The sequence below is a fragment of the Geospiza fortis genome, unplaced genomic scaffold (assembly GCF_000277835.1).
Source record: "Geospiza fortis unplaced genomic scaffold, GeoFor_1.0 scaffold201, whole genome shotgun sequence".
NCBI classification, from domain to species: Eukaryota; Metazoa; Chordata; class Aves; order Passeriformes; family Thraupidae; genus Geospiza; species Geospiza fortis.
This window is the reverse complement of record NW_005054440.1, coordinates 325872-344488: the sequence shown is the minus strand read 5'-3', so window position 1 is coordinate 344488 and position 18617 is coordinate 325872. Positions and strand designations below refer to the sequence as shown.

Genomic DNA, 18617 nt, shown 5'->3' with positions numbered 1-18617 from the left:
AGAACACAATCTCTCTTCAAAAGCCATTGCACTCAGCAAGACCCACCTGCCCTCAGCAAGCACCAGCACAGAATGCTCACTTACACAAAACCTCATCTGGAGAGACGAAAGTAAGCCCAGTCCCTAAACTACCTCTGCCCTAGAACCTCATGCCTTGAAGCATGTCTGCAGAGGTCTCTTGTCCTGTGACTAAGGAAGCACCCGGACTCCCCCTGTTCTCCATATGGTTTCCTCTTGGCTGCTACACGAAGAGAGGATGTATGTATTGGTGCAAGCTGGGAATCCAAGAAATGATGAACCAAAGTGTTGGATGAAATGCTACTGTTCTAACTTGCATCTATTATTGCTGGTTAAACACACCTCCTGCAGCAGCCCTGCCAGGTGCACAGCTCATGTGAATACTCCCAAGTACACTCTGGTCCACAATAACTCAACACACTTATTGAAATTGCTTAAGCAAACACAGATGATTATTCTTAAGCAGAGCAGGCCGTGCTCCCACAAACCTTCTTGCCAACAGAAGCAACTGCTTTCAGAAGGGCAATTAATTGCCAGCACTAAAAGGGCTGTGATGTCTTATTCTAGCCCAGCTTTTCTCTGGGCAAACATCCATCTCTTACTGATTATGCAAGAAAATAATGTTCAACTGTTTTCTTTACTGTTGATTGAAAACTCAGTAAGTTGGGAAGAAAAAGAACAAACTCAATTAAAAAACTGGGTTACTTTAATCAGTCTTATTTAAATGCCCATTTCTAGAGAGATCTGAAAAGATGTCAAATATTTTCAGGTTTTTATCTTCTTGAATGTACCTATAAAGAAGAAAAACATATTGTGACCCTTTCAAAAAGATCTGTAGAGTAAAATGGGCTGGAAAATGATGTGATATAAAGGATATGCAATTGAAAACAGAAGTAACAAAAGATAAAGCTCCAGGCAAAAATCTGCAAAGCATTTACTTGTCCTGTTTTTTATCTCAAATTGCATTTTATTATTTTTATGACCAGTGGTCCAAAAATCATTACAAGTAACTGTTAATGCATTATGCACAGAAGGGGGCATAAAAGGAAGTTAAAGTGCTTTAGCCCGACCCTCCCACAGGCTATTATCAGGGGCACCTCCTCATTCAGTGTTTCAGGCTAAAAAGCAAAGCTCAATCAATCCTTCAAATCCTTGCACAGCAGTATCAAGCAATGTACTCGTGATTACACCTCATTTTGAGTACAGAATTCAGACTAAAAGAACAGTCTTTGAACAGTAACTGGCTAAACAAAGTCCTGCTATTGTGCTACCATAAGACTGCACTGACTTGCATATTTGAAAACGTCAATAACTCTGGCTTTGTATTTGAGACTAAAAAAGAAAAAAGTTACTGTTCTTAGCCTCTGTTTCTTTATTTTGCATTTATTATCCAGGTAAGGATTACATGTAAGGAAAATATTCTGAAAAGGCTTTTTAGTGACTATTTCGTGTGCAAACTCTTCTAGCATGTGGATGGTGTTATACTCAACTGCCTACTTCATTGTGGAATACATCAGCCGAAGTAGGACAGCAAGGCAACTTCTTCTGGTAGACCCTAGACCCTCCTAGCAGTGGCCATTGTAGAGTTTTCTGGACATTTTAGTCTAGGTTCAACAACCAATAAATGCAGGAGGATTCCAGGGAGTGGTTTTCATTGCAGCAGAGGGCAAGCACACTGGGCTGCTGGGAACACTGGAGGAATGAGGCTTCAGGCACATAACACAACAAGGAGTAATAGCCTTGGTGTGAGCTTGAGACAGTGACTGCCTAAAGCTTCAGAAAACTGAAAAGACTCTCAAGAAAATCCTGACCACAGAAAATTACTTTGCAAGTGAAGACTTCAGGTAGACAGAAGAAAAGAAGTGAAATGGCACAAATATTTTGAGTGGTGACCTGCCCCAAGCAATTATTGACCAAATGATTCTGTGCTGTGTTTGCTCCAGCTGGATTAATTTTTTCAAACCACTTTCTTGAGATGAATTGTACAGTTCAGTACGAACAGATCATGCAATTCCTTCTTACCTACACACAGAAATTATTCCAACTTCTACAGAAAGGCAAATCAAGACACATTAGAATACAGAATCCATCTCGAACACAAAATTTGTTGCACAACTGTAGAATAATTCAGGTTGTAGAAGACCCTTAAGATCATTGAGTCCAGCAGTTAACCCAGCACTGCCAACTCTACCACTAAGCCACATCTCCAAGTACCACATTTACACGCCTCTCAAATACCTCCAAGGATTGTGACTACACCACTTCCCTGGACATCCTGTTCCAATGCTTGACAGCCCTTTCTGTGAAGAATTTTTTCCTACTAACTAAACTGGCACAACTCAAGGCCATTTCCTGTGGTCCTCTTGCTTGTTACTCGGGTGAAGAGACCAACCCCCACCTACAGCCTCCTTTCAGGCAGTTGTAGAGAATGATTAAGTCCCCTCTGAGGCTCCTTTTCTCCAGGTTAAACACCCACAGCTTCCTCAGTTGCTTCTCACAGGACTTGTGCTCCAGACCCTTCACCAGCTCCACTGCCTTTCTCTGGACTCATTCAAGCACCAAAATGAGCTTCCTGACCTGAGGGGCTCAGGATTCCATGTGTGGCCTCACCAGCGCCCAGCACAGGGGGACAATCCCTGCCCTGGCCCTGTTGGCCACACCATTGCTGATCCAGGCCAGGATGCCACTGGCCTTCTTGGCCACCTGGGCACAGCCTGGCTCATGTCCAGCTGCTGTCACCAGCACCCCCAGGTCCTTTCCAGCCACTCTGCCCCAGCCTGTGGAGCTGCCTGGGGTTGCTGTGACCCAAGGGCAGGACCCAGCACTGGGCCTTGTTGAACCTCACACCATTGGCCTCAACCATGATCCAGCCTGTCCAGATCCCTCTGCAGAGCCTCCCTGCCCTCCAGCAGACCAGCACTCCCACCCAGCTTGGTGTTACCTGCAAACTGATTGAGGGTGCCCTCCATGAGATCATTGGTGAAGATATTAAACAGCACTGGTCCCAGTACTGAGCCCTGGGGAACAGCACTGGTGACTGAACACCAGTGGATGTAACTCCACTCACCACCACTCTCTGGGCCTGGCCATCCAGCCAGTTTTTTACCCATATTAGCATCATATATTCAGGGTGGCTGTAGCCTTTTTTTTCTACCTAACATAACTAACTTGCTGTTTCTATATTGTATTTTTCTCCCTTTTATTTACTGTAGATGCAATATTCAAGATTTACTAGCCCAAGCTACAGTCCAGAACACATAGAGTGCTCTGAAGTCACACAGAGTGCTCATGCTAGACTGAATTGAAGTATTAATTACGTATTTTTAACTGATTAAGTTACATCCCTAAAAGGATCATAACTATGACTGTGATAGTACTGTTCCATCAATAATTGAAGATGAACTTCCCACAAATGAAAAAAGATCCCTTTGCTTTCCATGAGGAGAAGAGAAATGCTATTTAATGGGTAAGCAAAACTGTGGTTAACTGCATAAAGTTTCACATAATTTATGCAGAGAAAATGTCTCAGTTCTTAATGGTAGACAGTACTATGAAGCACAACAGCATGCAACAAGCTAATAATAAAAATTATTCCAGTGTCGCTTTTAAGGATAAAAAATTCTGGGAAGATTTTTGGTGTTAAGAAATGTGAAAATGCAGAAAACAAGAAAATTTTATTTTTAAGGGTGATTCTGAAGGAACAAAAAGCACACAATGGTATTAGTCATATAAATCACTTCTGACAGGAAATTAATTATTGTAGTTTTCCAAGATTTACCCATAGATAAAGCAATAACCTGGGGGCAAGTGTTGTGCACTACCAGCAATTTACTACTTTTTTCAACAGAGAAAACAGAAGATTTTGCTGAAAAAGGACACATTTCTGTCTTTGAGCAGTTGATGCCTTAAGCCATGGAAATACCAAAATGTTTCCCACAGTAGACGAAATAGGAATAGCCTATCATCTGCTTGATTTTTGTGAAGAAAGCAATGAAACTGTAGTAGGAATCTTTGAAAATATAACAAGGTTACCAGAATTGATGATTTGACCTTCAGCCATGCATTATTATTTGCAATTGATAAGGTAATACTAAATTCAAAGCACCTCCCTTTCCTTACAATCTAATTAGCAAATACTTTTTCCAGTCACCTGGCCAGTTCATGAAACACATGCAATGCAAACACTGTACAGATATCATCCTTCAGTCCTGAGGATCTAAATCCAGTCATTTTCTTATTCTCCTGCAGAGCTTTGGAACTATAGTACATATTTAATTCTGCAAGCTTTAACTGTGTAAACATCTTGTCACATGCCTCCACAGAACATGTGTTTTATAACTTGTAGATAAATGTATCTTAACACTTTTCTTAGGATTTTCTAGAAATAAGAAGATGGCGATGAGAGAGTATTTCCGTGAAAAATTATTTGATTAGCCAGAGTCAGAGTAGCTTAGTTGTTGGTTTGTTGGGGTTTTTTTACAAATTATTATCTTGTATATGACGCATTCAGAGAAAGTGAATTCCCAGAAAAAAAAAAAAAAGAACCCTAGCAAAACAGTCTTTTTTCCTAAATGCAAATCTTCTCAAAAAAAAAAAAAAAAGGCAAATTCACATTTTGATTCAAGGAACATAACCTGATACAGCTGCTCTGTCTGAAAAGAGATCATCATTCTTGTAAAGTATAATTATCAACCAAGGGTTGAATCTTCATAAATGCTAGGTGGATTATCTGTATTAGGAACCATGGCCACAAAGGGAGATTCAAATATGTGCTGGGTTTCACAATTCTTCTTCTAAGAAATGCTCTGATAGCCTAAGGCTGACAACACATACCATTTCAAAAATAATAAGGCACTTATGATGGCTGAAATGGATATTCTAGGGACTAAAATGTACATCTGAGAAAAAATTCCTAACATATTGTCTGAAATAAAATGCTTGTATTTTTTTCCATTGGTATCCCTAATGCCATGCAAAAAAGTGGTCAACTATTTTCATTGTAAACAAGAAGTACAAAACTGCTATCTAACCATATGATAATTACAGTATCTTAAGGAGAAGATTATACTTGGTTAACTTTTTTTTCTTAATCAATCAAATCTAATTTATTCAAAATTTATTCAAAGCTAAATTTGAATTGTTCAGTAGGAGGGACACAGTCTTAAAGGGAGAATGACAAGAGATAGACATCAAATAAAAAAGGTGAATTACCAGTAATTTTTTGGATCAGAACTCCATTCATAAATTTCTTGTTAGCATGTTTTCTGTCACGTTCCTTCACATTTCCACTCCTAGATAAGGTTCCTCCTCAGGCATATAAAACCAAACAGTTTTCTACAGTAGTCGCAGGGCTGCTAACAAGACTTGGCAGCAAATATGAAGTCCATGGCATGGGCTCCAACCCAGCAGATAAATTCATCACATTGCATCTGCATGTTCAGAAGTTAGTTTTGGCTTTTCAAGTATCAGTGTAGCTGATGGAAATGTGGAGGTGACTTCTAAAGGATCGGCAAAGATTTTCTATAGATAATCTGAACAGATGGTTTATACAGCACTCCATACTTCTTTTGAACTTTCACAATCTTTTTATAGACTGTTGTTCTCTTTAAGTGACATGGAAACAGTCCAATAAAATGACCATCTTTTTATTTTGGTATGCTCATGAAATTTTTTAATATCCATTTTAAAAATTGTTTTAACAGTAGGAAAATCACGGTCCATTATTTGTCAGGTGATTTTAATAACTACATAAGATGTCTCACATTTATTTCATTCATTGAATGAAAGAACACAATAGCCTAATTTTTATCTTATTTTATGGGAAATTTTTGAAAAATAACAAGCCAGAATTCAAGAGTTTACCTCTCTGTTCTTTCATGAGTACCCAGGAGCTTGATCACTTCCCTTCATCTCTTTTTATCTTAGGCTTCTTTTCCTGAAGATGAATGATCTTCAAGGACTGCAGCTCTTATTATTATGCACTGGTGTTATTACTCTGTGCTATTGCCCAGTGTCACAGGATGATTTACTTAGCAGATAGTGTGCATGAAAAAAATTATTCCTTTTCTTTTTTAACATGACAAAGACAGAACTTTGGGTTACTTTCTGTAATTCATATCATCATTCAATCCTTTCCTCTTTGTGGTAGCAGGATTAATGTTAGGGCCCATGCTATTCTATTTGTCTGAAGCAGCTTACTTCAGGATTTTTCTTTCTGTTACTGAGCTGTTCTAAACTCATGAATCCTTTTTGATGTCAAAAAGCTATGCAAGGTGTGTAGGAGTGCCCACCAGCCCCATTTAAGGGAAATTTTTTGTTGTTTCTGAGCAGATTAGAGAAGGCTGAGAGCTTCAAGTTAAGCTTGTGACTGGGCATCACATTTTCCTAGAATTATCTCTTTGTATTTGAGAGGTAAAAATCCATACACCCATTTAGCAAACTTCTGAAAAATAAACTGTCTGACAAAATATCAAATATAGTGTTTCTGAATTAAGCCTAGAATGTATCAGGAGAAAGCACAACACTTTAATTTATTAAGAATGTTTCACTCAGCCACATTGAATCTGTATTATGCTTTATATCAGCTCTAGGCATTATTAAGGCAGAGAACAAATGGAAGAAGGAAGATAAAGGCCTCAGGGAAAGCAAACAAATGTAGGTTAACACAAAAAACTGAACTGATAGATGAGTAAACCTTATACTTACTAGAGATGGCCAAAAAAGAAAAGTGCAATTATTTTAAAAATGCAAACAAAATCAAAGAAAGAGAAGCAACCTTAGACAGTTTCCTTACGAGTGGAACTCTTACTCTTCATGTTTTTGTCTCTACAAGAATTACTAGGAAAAAAGAGGACTATCTTAGACTTGTGGGAGACTGAAATTGTTAATGGGTCAACACTGGCAAAATCACTGGAGGCCTTTTGCCCGCTATAGCAAACTGCAAAGAAGCAGCTGCTCATCTATGACCACCAAAGCCCACCCCTCCCCAAATACACCTACTAACTCGAATTTGGATTGTGACTGGAACTTAAGATAAAGGGGTGCTATTGTCCAACCATTCCAGGTCTGGGGAGAAGAATGCATCCACAAGTAATACTGGAAGAGAGACCGGAATGCTAAAGTCTCAAACATTCAGAGGGCAATCTGCTGATGTGCAAAGTATCCACCCAAGTGCAGAGGGCTGCCTGGGCAGTATCAGGGACACTCACATGAGCCTGACGGGGCTCATCTCTGCTGATGGGCCATATTGAGCTAAACTGCACTGGCACAATAGTACAGCTGTAACAACAGTGAGCCTGAGCATATAAAACTCATGAAATCTTTTGAGTTTTGTGGACTTTTCCCACCTCCGATGGACCAACATCTTCAATTCAAGCAAGAGACATCAAAATTATATCAAGTCTCATTTCTGGAGCCAACAAGGAGCGTTGACTATAAATCTTTCCTTATTTGACCTTTTTTTCTCTTTCTTTTCCTTACACATTTTTAAGTGCTATTTTTATACTTTTATATTGCTATGTTACTGCAGATAATAAGAACTAAAATGGCTACAATTGGCTGTTTGTCTTTCCAACCAAATTGTTTTAAAAGAAACTGTGTGTATATATGCACACACATATGCTTACAGACACTGACTATTCAGTGTCGTTTCACTCCAATCTGCCCCAAGGGACTTATTAACAAGAACATGGGTTACCCTTGCCCTCTAGAGCAGGATGTAATATAGACTTGATATATAATTTACACATAATCTCAGGTGAGATTGATTCCAGTTTGGGGAACATTTTTTGGATCAACTGCAGCTACATGCTTATACAGAACAGATAAACTGCACAGAAAGATAGCACAAGACAGGGACTGAACACTGCTTGCTGCCACATGAGCTGTAACCAAAAGTCTCCAGATCTGCCATTTCAACAGCACATTTTTGATTTGTATAAGAAAGAAGCATCTGACTTGTAGGTTTTTTTTTTAAGTGAGGCACTAATTCAGTTTGAAAGATCAGTCTCCAGCATGCAGTTTAGAAGAGTTTTTGTATTGCACTGCACTGTATGGTAACAGATGGAGATCGAGGTTTTTTTTAACACTACATACATTTTTTGCTTAGAGAATTTAATTCATTGGGTTAGCCAAGTCTATATTTTTGTAAAAGCAATTCCAACAGAGGACAGTACTCCCAATGAACTACCCTATGGTAATAAACTGGCATTCCCAGAGAGAGTTAGGAACAGAGTGTTTCTATATTCTTTGTGAAACAGCAACAAGTCCTGAGGTCACAGGTTACAGAATCACCTAATAAAGGCATGTAAGCAACGATCAAAAGAGCACAGCGTTGATAATACCCTGTTATGGATTTTGTGTTTCCTCAGAAATACAAATTACTGCAGGAAATTTGCTCAGAAAAAGTTAAGAAAAATCATCAGCTACTAATGAATGTAGCCTCAAAGACTTGATTAATACCATTAAATGTAGTATCAAATAAAAGCAAAATGAAATGTTAAAAACTCCTATATTCATTAATTTTATTTTCATTAATTTAATCTTTCAATAACAGGACTTGGCTAGCTGTAATTGCCATATCTTATCTTCTACAGGTGACTACAACATTCAAAACTGAGAGGTCTGCAATATTCACCCTTCTTTTTCAACATATTCATGACACCTGTTTTCATGCATAAAATTACAATGGTTTAGTTTGGGCTTTTTGCATTTTTTTCTTAAATAAGTGTCACAGAATCACAGAGTGGCCTGGATTGGGATGGACGTTAAAGATTATCTCATTTCACCCTCCCCTGCCATGGGCAGAGACACCTTTCACTAGACCAGGTTGTTCAAAGCCCCATCCAACCTGGCCTTGGACACTTGCAGAGATGGGGCATTCACAACTTCTCAAAGCAATCTGTTCCTGTGCCTCACCACGCTCACAGTAAAGAATACCTTCCTAATGTCCAATCTAAATCTACCACCTTTCAGTTTGAAGCCACTTCCCCTTGTCCTGTAATACATGCCCTTGTAAATAGCACCACTCCAGTGTTAAGTACACCTGCATGATTTTTTCTAAGCTAACCTTTATTAACGAAAGTGATAAAGTGCTGGAGTTGCCACTGGTAACCCGTACAATTGAAATTAGAAAAAGGGCAACACACCGCAACAATAAAGCTTCATCAAAGACATCTTTCCTTCACACATGTTACTCCTGCCTTCACTTTGGAGAGAAATATGTCCTAAGCTATGACAAATTCATAAGGATAAAGGTTGATAGACTATACAATACAGAGAGTTATATGTGAAAAGAGAAGCAAAATTATATATTGAATACTTGTTTTCATAACTTCAACCTTGCATGTTATATTCCTTCCTCAAACATTGTCCTTCCTTCTCCCATTGTGAACTAACTTCTGGTTTGCCAAATGACCTCTGCAAAATTTGTAATGAAGGCAACAGGACCCCGACTCTTCTGTATGAAAACAGGTGCAGATCTCTACTTGCATATAGTGATCTTGTGTTCGTGTTGCTCAGAGTCCTTCTTTTGCAAGGAGGAGGGCAAGCTCTTCATCTTTGTTATATGACGCATTACAATAAGGTTTCTTGAACTTAAAAATTCGATATCAAGCTTCTGAGGGCTTAAATGCAGAAGGGACTGGACTTCAGTGCTATGGAGAATGTAATGAAACAGATGTGATGGCATCAAATAAAGAGTTAAAGTTGCCAAATAAGTCATAAGGTTTGATAACTTCTTGCAACAATAACCTTTGTGGAAAAAGAAGTCCTACAAAGCAAATAATTCCAACTGGAGGAAATGCTTTTAAGAAAACTGGAGGAAATGCTTTAAAGAAAATCATTAATTTCTGTCTCAAAGATTAAACCTGAAGCTGCAACAGTAAACTTGTTTTGCTTGAAAATGAGTGAATACAGTCACCAGTTCCGCCTCAAGGATCCTGGCCATTTGCTTTGACTTACCCGCTTATGAAGACGCTCTGCTTCCTCCTGATACGCAGCAAGTTGCTGTTTCCATTGTTTCACATTGGCAGTGGACTCCAGCAGGGCTGCTGTGAGCTTAGCATTATTACCCTTGAGCGTGGCCAGTTCTGCCTCCCAGTGCTTGCTGATTGTCGAACTGCACAGACAGAATGAGAATGGTCAGAACTCCCAAATCTCTTCCTTTATGGTTCTTAAATGTCTTATAAATTTTCTTTTAATATCCAGCAAAAAGAGAATTACACAAAGAATTATACAACTAACAATAACCAAATACGATATCTATTTGGTATATAATTATACACCAAATAAAACAATTAAATGAGAATCCAGCTGCTCAAATCATCAAAACTATAAATTCAGGAAGTATATGTAATACCATTATTGGAAAAAAAAAATCTCCCTTTTCCGTTCAACAGGGTGTATTTATAAATAAAACCTTAAAGATCATGAAACCCACATAAGTTTCCCAAAAGCAACAGCATGAAATTTGAGAATATTCATATGATTAGTCACTCTTTTAATATATGCACATTGAATGGAAGTGCTTTTTTAATCCACTACTTTATTAAATGTGTTGTAGGAAAATATTTGTTATCAACTTGATTAAAAAGAGTTAATCACGTGCTTTGGAAGTGCAGCTTTGTTGTCTTAATGTAAGTCTTCCATTCCTGAAATATACTTTATTAAATATAATATTTAATTTGTTCTTGCAAATTCAAAGATCTTGAATTTAATAATATTGTTAATATTTTTTACTCATCAATATGAGCAAAGACAGTAGAGATCAAGTAGGATGGATATACTACTGCTTTACTTCAAAGTGGAAGCTGATGTTGAGGTTTACTGAAGCAGCCTATAGAGGAAAATTCCTGCTTACAATTTAGTTGCTGTCTTGGCAAATACAGGGTTTTAATTTTCACAGGTAGTCAGTTTCCCATCATCTGCAGACCATATCTTTGCACTCAATACGCAAGGGAAAAGTATCTCAGACATATCAGGTGAATGCATTATATGCATTATATGCAAATAGCTCATTAATGCATACTTGTATAATGCTAACAGCATGTGAGTTACACACCTACACGGATAGTACATGCAGAAAATAATTAATTTTTTTTCATTAGCTCACTACTAAAGCCATCAGTGAAAACCAAAAATCTGTAACTCTGACCAAAATTATATTCTATGAAGAATTATTATTATTTAATTACATATTTAAATATATCTCTTAATGTTATTAAATTAATTACTGTTTTGAATGTAAGTTTACAGATCTATTTGAACTTTGTACACATGTATAATGAAATATTCTGCCATCATTTTGTCCACTTGGTTTCTTTCTTCCTGCATATGCAAAGTCCATCCCATCAAAACATATTTCAAAAACATTATGACTCCAATAAATGCTCCTTAGGTGTTCAAAATTAATCAGACACTGGGGTACAGCCATTACCTATTCAGACCACACGTTTCACTAAAATATTAGATCTGATTCTTCCATGGTACAGCATTTCCTTCCAAATAGTACTTTGTCCCCTTGAACAGGAATACAAGTTTCTCCAGAAGAGGAATATGCTGTAGCATTTAATGATACAACTAATTACAAGTTCACCACTACAAATTTTAGATCTTAAAGGACTAAACTAAAATAGTTATGATCCTACTTCCTCAGGGGACACAGACTCACATATTCAACAAGATAAGCATGAATTTCTGTAACCATGTTCACTCTTCTGTTCTTCTAATCAGATTAAAGTTTCACTTACAGTAGCCCAGAAGATAAGCAAACCGTATTAAAAGAATGCTCATAATGTCTAGTTCATTAGTATATTCATACTCGTCTCCTGATGTTCTGATCTGACAATAGCCAATCCAGCAGTTTCATGCAAGTGAGTTCCATTTAGCAGTCCTGCAGGACTATTGGCTACTACTAGCTTCTAGGAAATTGTTTACACATAAGACCGATACTCTCTTACGAAATGTGCCTTACTACTCATCTTTGCCCTCAGAAGATATATGCACACAAACTGATGTAACAGCTGTATCTCAGGCAAAGGCTGAGAACTGTCTGATCATTCATTATCCAAAGAACTGAAAGGATTTCTTTTTTATCTATTAATGCATATATCTACAATGATACCCACTAATCCATGAAGAACCCAGAAGTCAGACTCTCAGGTAGCGATGAGCAATAATGTGAGGTGATTTGTGGTGTGTATCAATTTCACCTTTGCCTGGTGCCCCTACTACAGTGTCTCCCAAGAAAATAGCCAGGAGCTTTTAAGTTATTCCTTGTATAATGGAATGTCAGTATGAAATATGAAGCATGTATTTTCTATTACTGCTATGGTTACCCTAGTTCAAAAGCTGTAAGGTTTCTTTGGATCTGATTATTCTTCAATTGGTTATTCTCAATAGGAATGCATCAGTATTATTTCTCAACTGTACTCTTTTTCCCTAAGAGACCCACATAGTTGGCAGGAACGTTCCTGTCGTAATACAGGTTCGACTTGCTTGTAGCATATACTGGGGGGTTTTTCGCTATGAATAATTGTTACTGTATCTTCTACAGATTCTGTTACAGTGCCATAAAATGGAAACACTTTACATAAATTAGTCTAGTTCTGTATTTGGTAATACAGAAAGAATTCCTAACTCTTTAGATTTATCCTCTTTCTTCTTAATGGATATCATACTGGGAATCACAGTCCCAAGGGTGTGGATTTTTTTGTTTCATAAAATAATAATTTTATTAAAATAGCCCATAACCAGTCCTGGCAGTTTTGACTTTCTTTCCTCAAATACTTTCTTTAGAACCAGAAAAAAGCACACTTACAGCATGCTGTTCTTAGGTTAGACTGAGAATATCTGCACTGAAGCTTGTATCTATAGAGCTATTACTGGTTCAAATTTACCAACCCTTCCTGAGAAAACACTGGGAAACATATGACTCAGACACAATGAAATTGTCCCTTGGAGGAGGAAATGCTGAGACTAGCCCCTGTGAAAGTGAACACAGAGATCAAGAAGATGATGGACACATGGAAAGTCCAAAGGGGCCCCAGAAACTGCTCGAGCATGTAGCTGGAATTTTGATGGTGGAACAGGTGCACTACAGTCCCTTGGGAAGGTATAGGAGAGCTGCAGATATTCTTTCTCTCTACCTTTTACTTCATTCCTGTCTGAAAGGCTTGCTGCTAAAAGGAATTTATTTTGTCCTCACTGCATTAGAATTCTGTCACAGAAAATACACACAAGTTGTCTTAACAGCTGTACATACTTAAACCTAATCTGAATCATCCCTCATGTGCTTTGAGACTATGTACTCTACAAAGCACTTAAAATATGTACACTTACTCAGTGATCACACTGATCCAAACAGTAATATCTACTAGAGCACTTTCCAGCTCTGCACTGTTGTGGAAACCTGTATATAGATGCTGAGGGACACACAGTCATACCCACTTGCAGTCTTGCGGGGCAAGAATTCAACCTGCATACATGCTTGTTTTCTTCTGAAAGCCATCCATCCCTTTGCTGGCAGTGTCACAATTTTAACAGTTATTTCTTGAAACCTGTCAGAATTGACATCACTGACTGCCTGACAAGCCCAAAGTTTCAAGACAGTCCTTCAAAAAAAAGAAACATTCCTAACACACTGGCTTGTTGCCTGTTTTTCAGCATGAAAAACTACACAGAAGTTTTAAAAATACCCTAACAGAGAATAAAGCCTGGTCATTTCCCTTGTGAAACTTCAGAACATCTGAAAATGCAAGGACAAGCTGTTTTGCATGCATCCCATTGGTGCCAAATACAAGAGAGAGAAAGGGATCCTCTAAAGAATAATAACAAACTATGAGTTTCATTTGCTCAACTACCATGGTAATTAAAAAAAAAAAAAAGAATCTTTCATAGTAGAGGTTTGGGTCTCACAATGGCAACTCTTCATGGGATTTCAAGTGCCCTTAAGTGAGCAAAAGGCCAAAACTGTCCTGAATCTCCTGTCCTTGGTTTTGGCCACAGTATCTGGTATATGTTTAACATTAGACATGTCCACAGTCAGAACACACAGGGTGTCCCACTGTCAAGGCAAATGATTCCAAATGAGATTTTTAACATCTGTGACATCATGTAATTCAACCACTTTCACAAAACACTCCTAGAAAAACGGCTGGCTGGTACCACTCCACCTAACTGTGATACCCTCTGAAAATTGAAGTAAGAGTCAATGATCTTCCTTTCATACATTTAGGCATTCTAGCCAATTAACATCAGGCCAATCTCCTTTCTCATTGGGGATTAGTTACAAGCCCAGTAAGTCACTGAGGAATTGCTTTGGTATCTGTCCATCTGTGACCTGAATAGTGTGCCAGAGGCTATAAATGCATGATTATCTTTCTCTGCAAAGTAGGTCACTTAAGGAAAATTAATCCGAAAAGCTCCAGTCACCACATTTAGCCAGTTGGAGAAGGCTTGCGAAGGGAAGGGGGGATAAGCACACATTGATGAGCTCCATTCAGAATGAAGTTATTTTGAGAAACACTTCCATGAAACAAAGAAACAAAAGCACTTCAAATTATGTTTCTGCTTTTTGAATCATTATTGCTTATTTGCTGTTCGCTTAGCTGAACGGAGTACCAACACTGCGAAACATGTTTTAAGGTTTATTTCAGATTTTTATCAATAAAATGTGAAAAAAAATCTACTTTATTAATATTTAGGGATCTTAATATTGCATTCATTGCATAAAATTGATTAGTTTATTCTATAGCATAGTCATGATTTCAAGAAACTACTGTTATTTGAGAGCAGGTAAATTATTTTCTTCAGGTGTCACTGCAATCTGCTCTGCAGGTGTGGGGTGAGCAAACCTGTCTTGGGACAGTAGATATGAAGGGGAATTTAGCCAAGTAAGAATGGAGTACTTTCAGTAAAAAATGTGGATTGTGGTATAATAACAAAATCCATGAGACCTGACAAATATGAACAGAGCACAGTCCTGCTAGCAGCTGCCTAGATCATAAATAGTGGCATGCATTGGAAGCAGCCCAAGAGTCACTGGTGGAGTGAGCATTATCAAGCAGAGGGAGTGGTATGTCAACCAGCTGGTAACAATGCATTAACTGTGCTGGCAGAAGGGAGTGACCCCTTCTGACAGCTGGGCTGGTAAAGCCTTACAGAGCAGCTCTTCATGCTCAACAAAGCACAGGGGCATTGTCAACCATTTGGTTCTGTTTCAGTAGCATCTGAGAGATCCAGCGAACACAAAGCATCACTTCTTCTCCTCGGAAGTGTAAGGCAAGTGTTTGTGTTTATGTAAAATTCCCTGGTGCATTTGGAAAGGAATCCTGCAAAAGGTCCTTATGAAAGCCCCCATGTCAAATAAGCTCCAGCTAATGCAGAAGGCTGTAAGGGCAAGATCTCTTCAACAAGCTATGCTTGCTATTGCCCACACTGAAATGAGGTGACTGCTTGATTTGATGGAGATGTTGACTCTGCTGGTACAGCAAGTGGTTGCAGCATCCCTCAAGACATTCCTAAAAGCTCACAAGAAACCTCCTCTCATTAATGCTGAAAATGAGACTCAAGCACCTCAGCTTACATCCTGATGTAGAAGAATTTTTAAACAAGCAATTAGGGAATTACACCCCTTTTTGGAGATTTCAATAAGCATTTACTGTGGCCATCTATAAAATGTCTAAAACAATTTTGTGATAGAAAGTATTTAAACCTGATGGGTTTTGGGAGTTTGTACCCTTGCTATTCCAAAGCACCATAAGCCTCCAATAATGATATGGAAATCTCTCCCTCTCTCTTGAATATTCAAAGCAATAGGGAAGAGAAGGGAATTTTATCTTCTATTAAATTATGGAGGAGGGGGAGGAGCTCTATAATGAGCCAGAAGTTGAAGAGCCATGGAGTATACCGGTTCTATCTCTCCACTCCAGGAAGAGTCAAGAAAGAAAGGGTGTGAGTTGGTCTGCCATTTTTGTCTTCCTATAGAGCTATCTGCTTGAGGCGTCTAACTCTGAATTTATGTACATGTGGGACAGAGTCACCCAGTTAAATAATTAAAAAACAGCAAAAGAGGGAAATCTACAGTAAGACCAAGAGTTTTTGTAAGAGGAAAATGTAAGACAGAACAATTGCCTCTTCACAGCCACTGCTCACTGTCTTCCATGCAGCTGTGATTAACCGTACACATGCAAAAGGAAGTCTTATTTGATAAACAGGAATTTATTTAAAAAAAAATCTTCTCAAAGTTATAATCCAGAGATAATTACCAGGAAATCACTTTGAGTTAAATATTTTGAGTGCGGCCAATGAAAAACTAATTAATATTCAAAGAGATCCTTATCCTTAATTAGAGTATTCAAAATAATTTTTAGCAAAGGAGGATAGGTCCCCCGGGGAGAAAAGGAAGAATATTAACAGAGCATGAAAGATCTGTTCTTCCTTTTGGGATAAGGAATATCTACATGATCTCAGTGGAGTTACATCAGCACAAAACCAGAGAAACATGGTTGTGAATCAGCTCATAGCAAAAGAGATGAAGGGGGCCCTTGAAGCACATTGTACTTTAAGTGAAGTGCCTAATATCAAAGCCACCCTGCTGGAAAGCAAAAAAGGCAGCTGAGTGGATGAAATGAGGAATCAGCAGATGAGAGAATTATGTGTCTGGGAGTCTCTCATTCTGTACAAATATTGAGGGTTCATCCCACTCCAGGACATGTTACTTTGTTTTGCACACATCTTTCAACCTGGAGCTTCAATATGCTTGAACTCCCAATTTCTATATCAATGTAGAAGGCAAACACAGAAGCTTTTTCTGCAAATTTGGGCAGCTACAATATATGGAGATAGAACAGGTTTCTTCCTCAAGAAGAGGAAGAAACCTGCTCTATCTTCACAAAGCTTTCACCTTCGTTTAGCCTATCAGCTTGGCCAGCCTCTTGACTGGGCTCTCAATCACCCAGAGTACCCACGCAGGCCATGGACAGAAGACTTGCCTTTCCAATTCTGTCACAGGCAGTACTGCTCTTACGCAGCTCCTGTACCATGCCTTATCAGCTCACTGAGGAAGGATCAATAGTTTTGTGGACTTATTGGGTGAAAATGACAAAAGAAGTTGATTAATGATACAGACTCTTTCCATTATAAAGCAGACCACTATGCAATGGAAATGGGTGCCCATATCCTATTTAGCTCCACCACTTAAAGTCATGCTCTGTATTTTGTTATGCAGCCTTTATTAACCACAGGGCTATAGAAACCACCACAACACAGACTTCTTTATCATGAAGGAATAGACTGGATATGAAACTCAAATTTTTAAGAATGGGAATTTTCACATAAATACCACATCCAATAATCCAGCATTGTATGTCCGCAAAAGGCAACAAAGCCAGAGTTAAAAATGGCAAAGTATGTGTTCACTGCTCATGGAAACACTAAGAGTTAATAAGAAAAGAGGAGCTCTTGAAAGACACTTCATGGGATATTAAGACAAAGTTAATGCTTCAGCAACAATCTCTAGTCATGCAGGACTTGGGTCCCAGTCCTGACCCATGTTAAAGGAAAGAACAAAGCAAAGACAAAACAATGACACTACTAAGTTTCCTGTACTGCATGTTATTGCACCCTGGATGTGTTTACACAGGTAACATTTAAACTGATTCTTATTTAAATTATGCTGTTAAGCATAGAACCAAGCATGATTTTGTACACTATATCACAAAGCGAAAACCCTTTATTTAACCTGAACAAAGTCCCTGATCTCTCTGAAGAGGCTGAATTTCTAATTATATATTTTTTAAAAGACCCTATTTTTATTAGTAATTAAATTTTATAAAGTAAACAGAATTTGTTATCTCTTTATGAAGGCCACAGAGTATAAACAAAGTACAGTAACTCTTTCTTATAACTTTAAGCCCTTTGAAAGCACAAACATGGCTAATTAATTTCTAGGTTTTTTGCAGTAATCATTAAAACCCTACTCACCTAACAATTATCACATATTCTGAAAAAGTGAAAAAAGAAATTGTCCTTGTCCCCTTATTGAAATAGCATATTGGTGTTGCTGAAAGTAGTTTACTCTCAGATCTGCAGTGTGTAACTGATACCCAGTAAGTTTTTTTAGTGCACTGAACATTAGGCATAATTCCCTGCTGTTGCTATGGTGCTGAGTACTTCAAATATTCCAACAAAATTACATTTTTAAAATCTACTAAAGTTTTTTAGGAGCTTACATCCTATTTTCTGAAATTAGTAGGTATTTGACTGCAAAAAAAAGTAAAATTGACTCTGGCATTTATGGCACTTAATCACTTTAAGAAATCAATTAGATGATGTGGCTGTCAGCAAGTCAGATACTAGGACATGGTAACCCTGACACTAAAAATTATCTTCCTTGTGGAACTCATCTGTACACACAAGAATTTAAAGCAGTTTAATTCAAATTCACTGAATTAGTATGGATCAATTCTGCTAGGCCCATGGCTAGGCAAAATCACAAATTTCTTTCAAAAATCCTGTTAATAACAATAATTTATGTGTGCACTGAATCAATTTGCACTCTATCAGCAATGTAGCAGAATACAGTATTTGACTTCCCTACA

The 18617-nt window shown here is 38.0% G+C and overlaps 1 protein-coding gene across 1 annotated transcript in view; it reads right to left on the bottom strand.

The window, feature by feature from the left end:
• Positions 1 to 18617, bottom strand: part of HOMER1 (homer scaffold protein 1) — a 64948-nt gene that overhangs the window by 13160 nt on the left and 33171 nt on the right. Inside the window, exon 6 of the mRNA XM_031062186.1 lies at positions 9979 to 10135. Within this exon, the coding sequence (XP_030918046.1) occupies positions 9979 to 10135 (157 nt within the window). The remainder of the gene's footprint in view (positions 1 to 9978; positions 10136 to 18617) is intronic.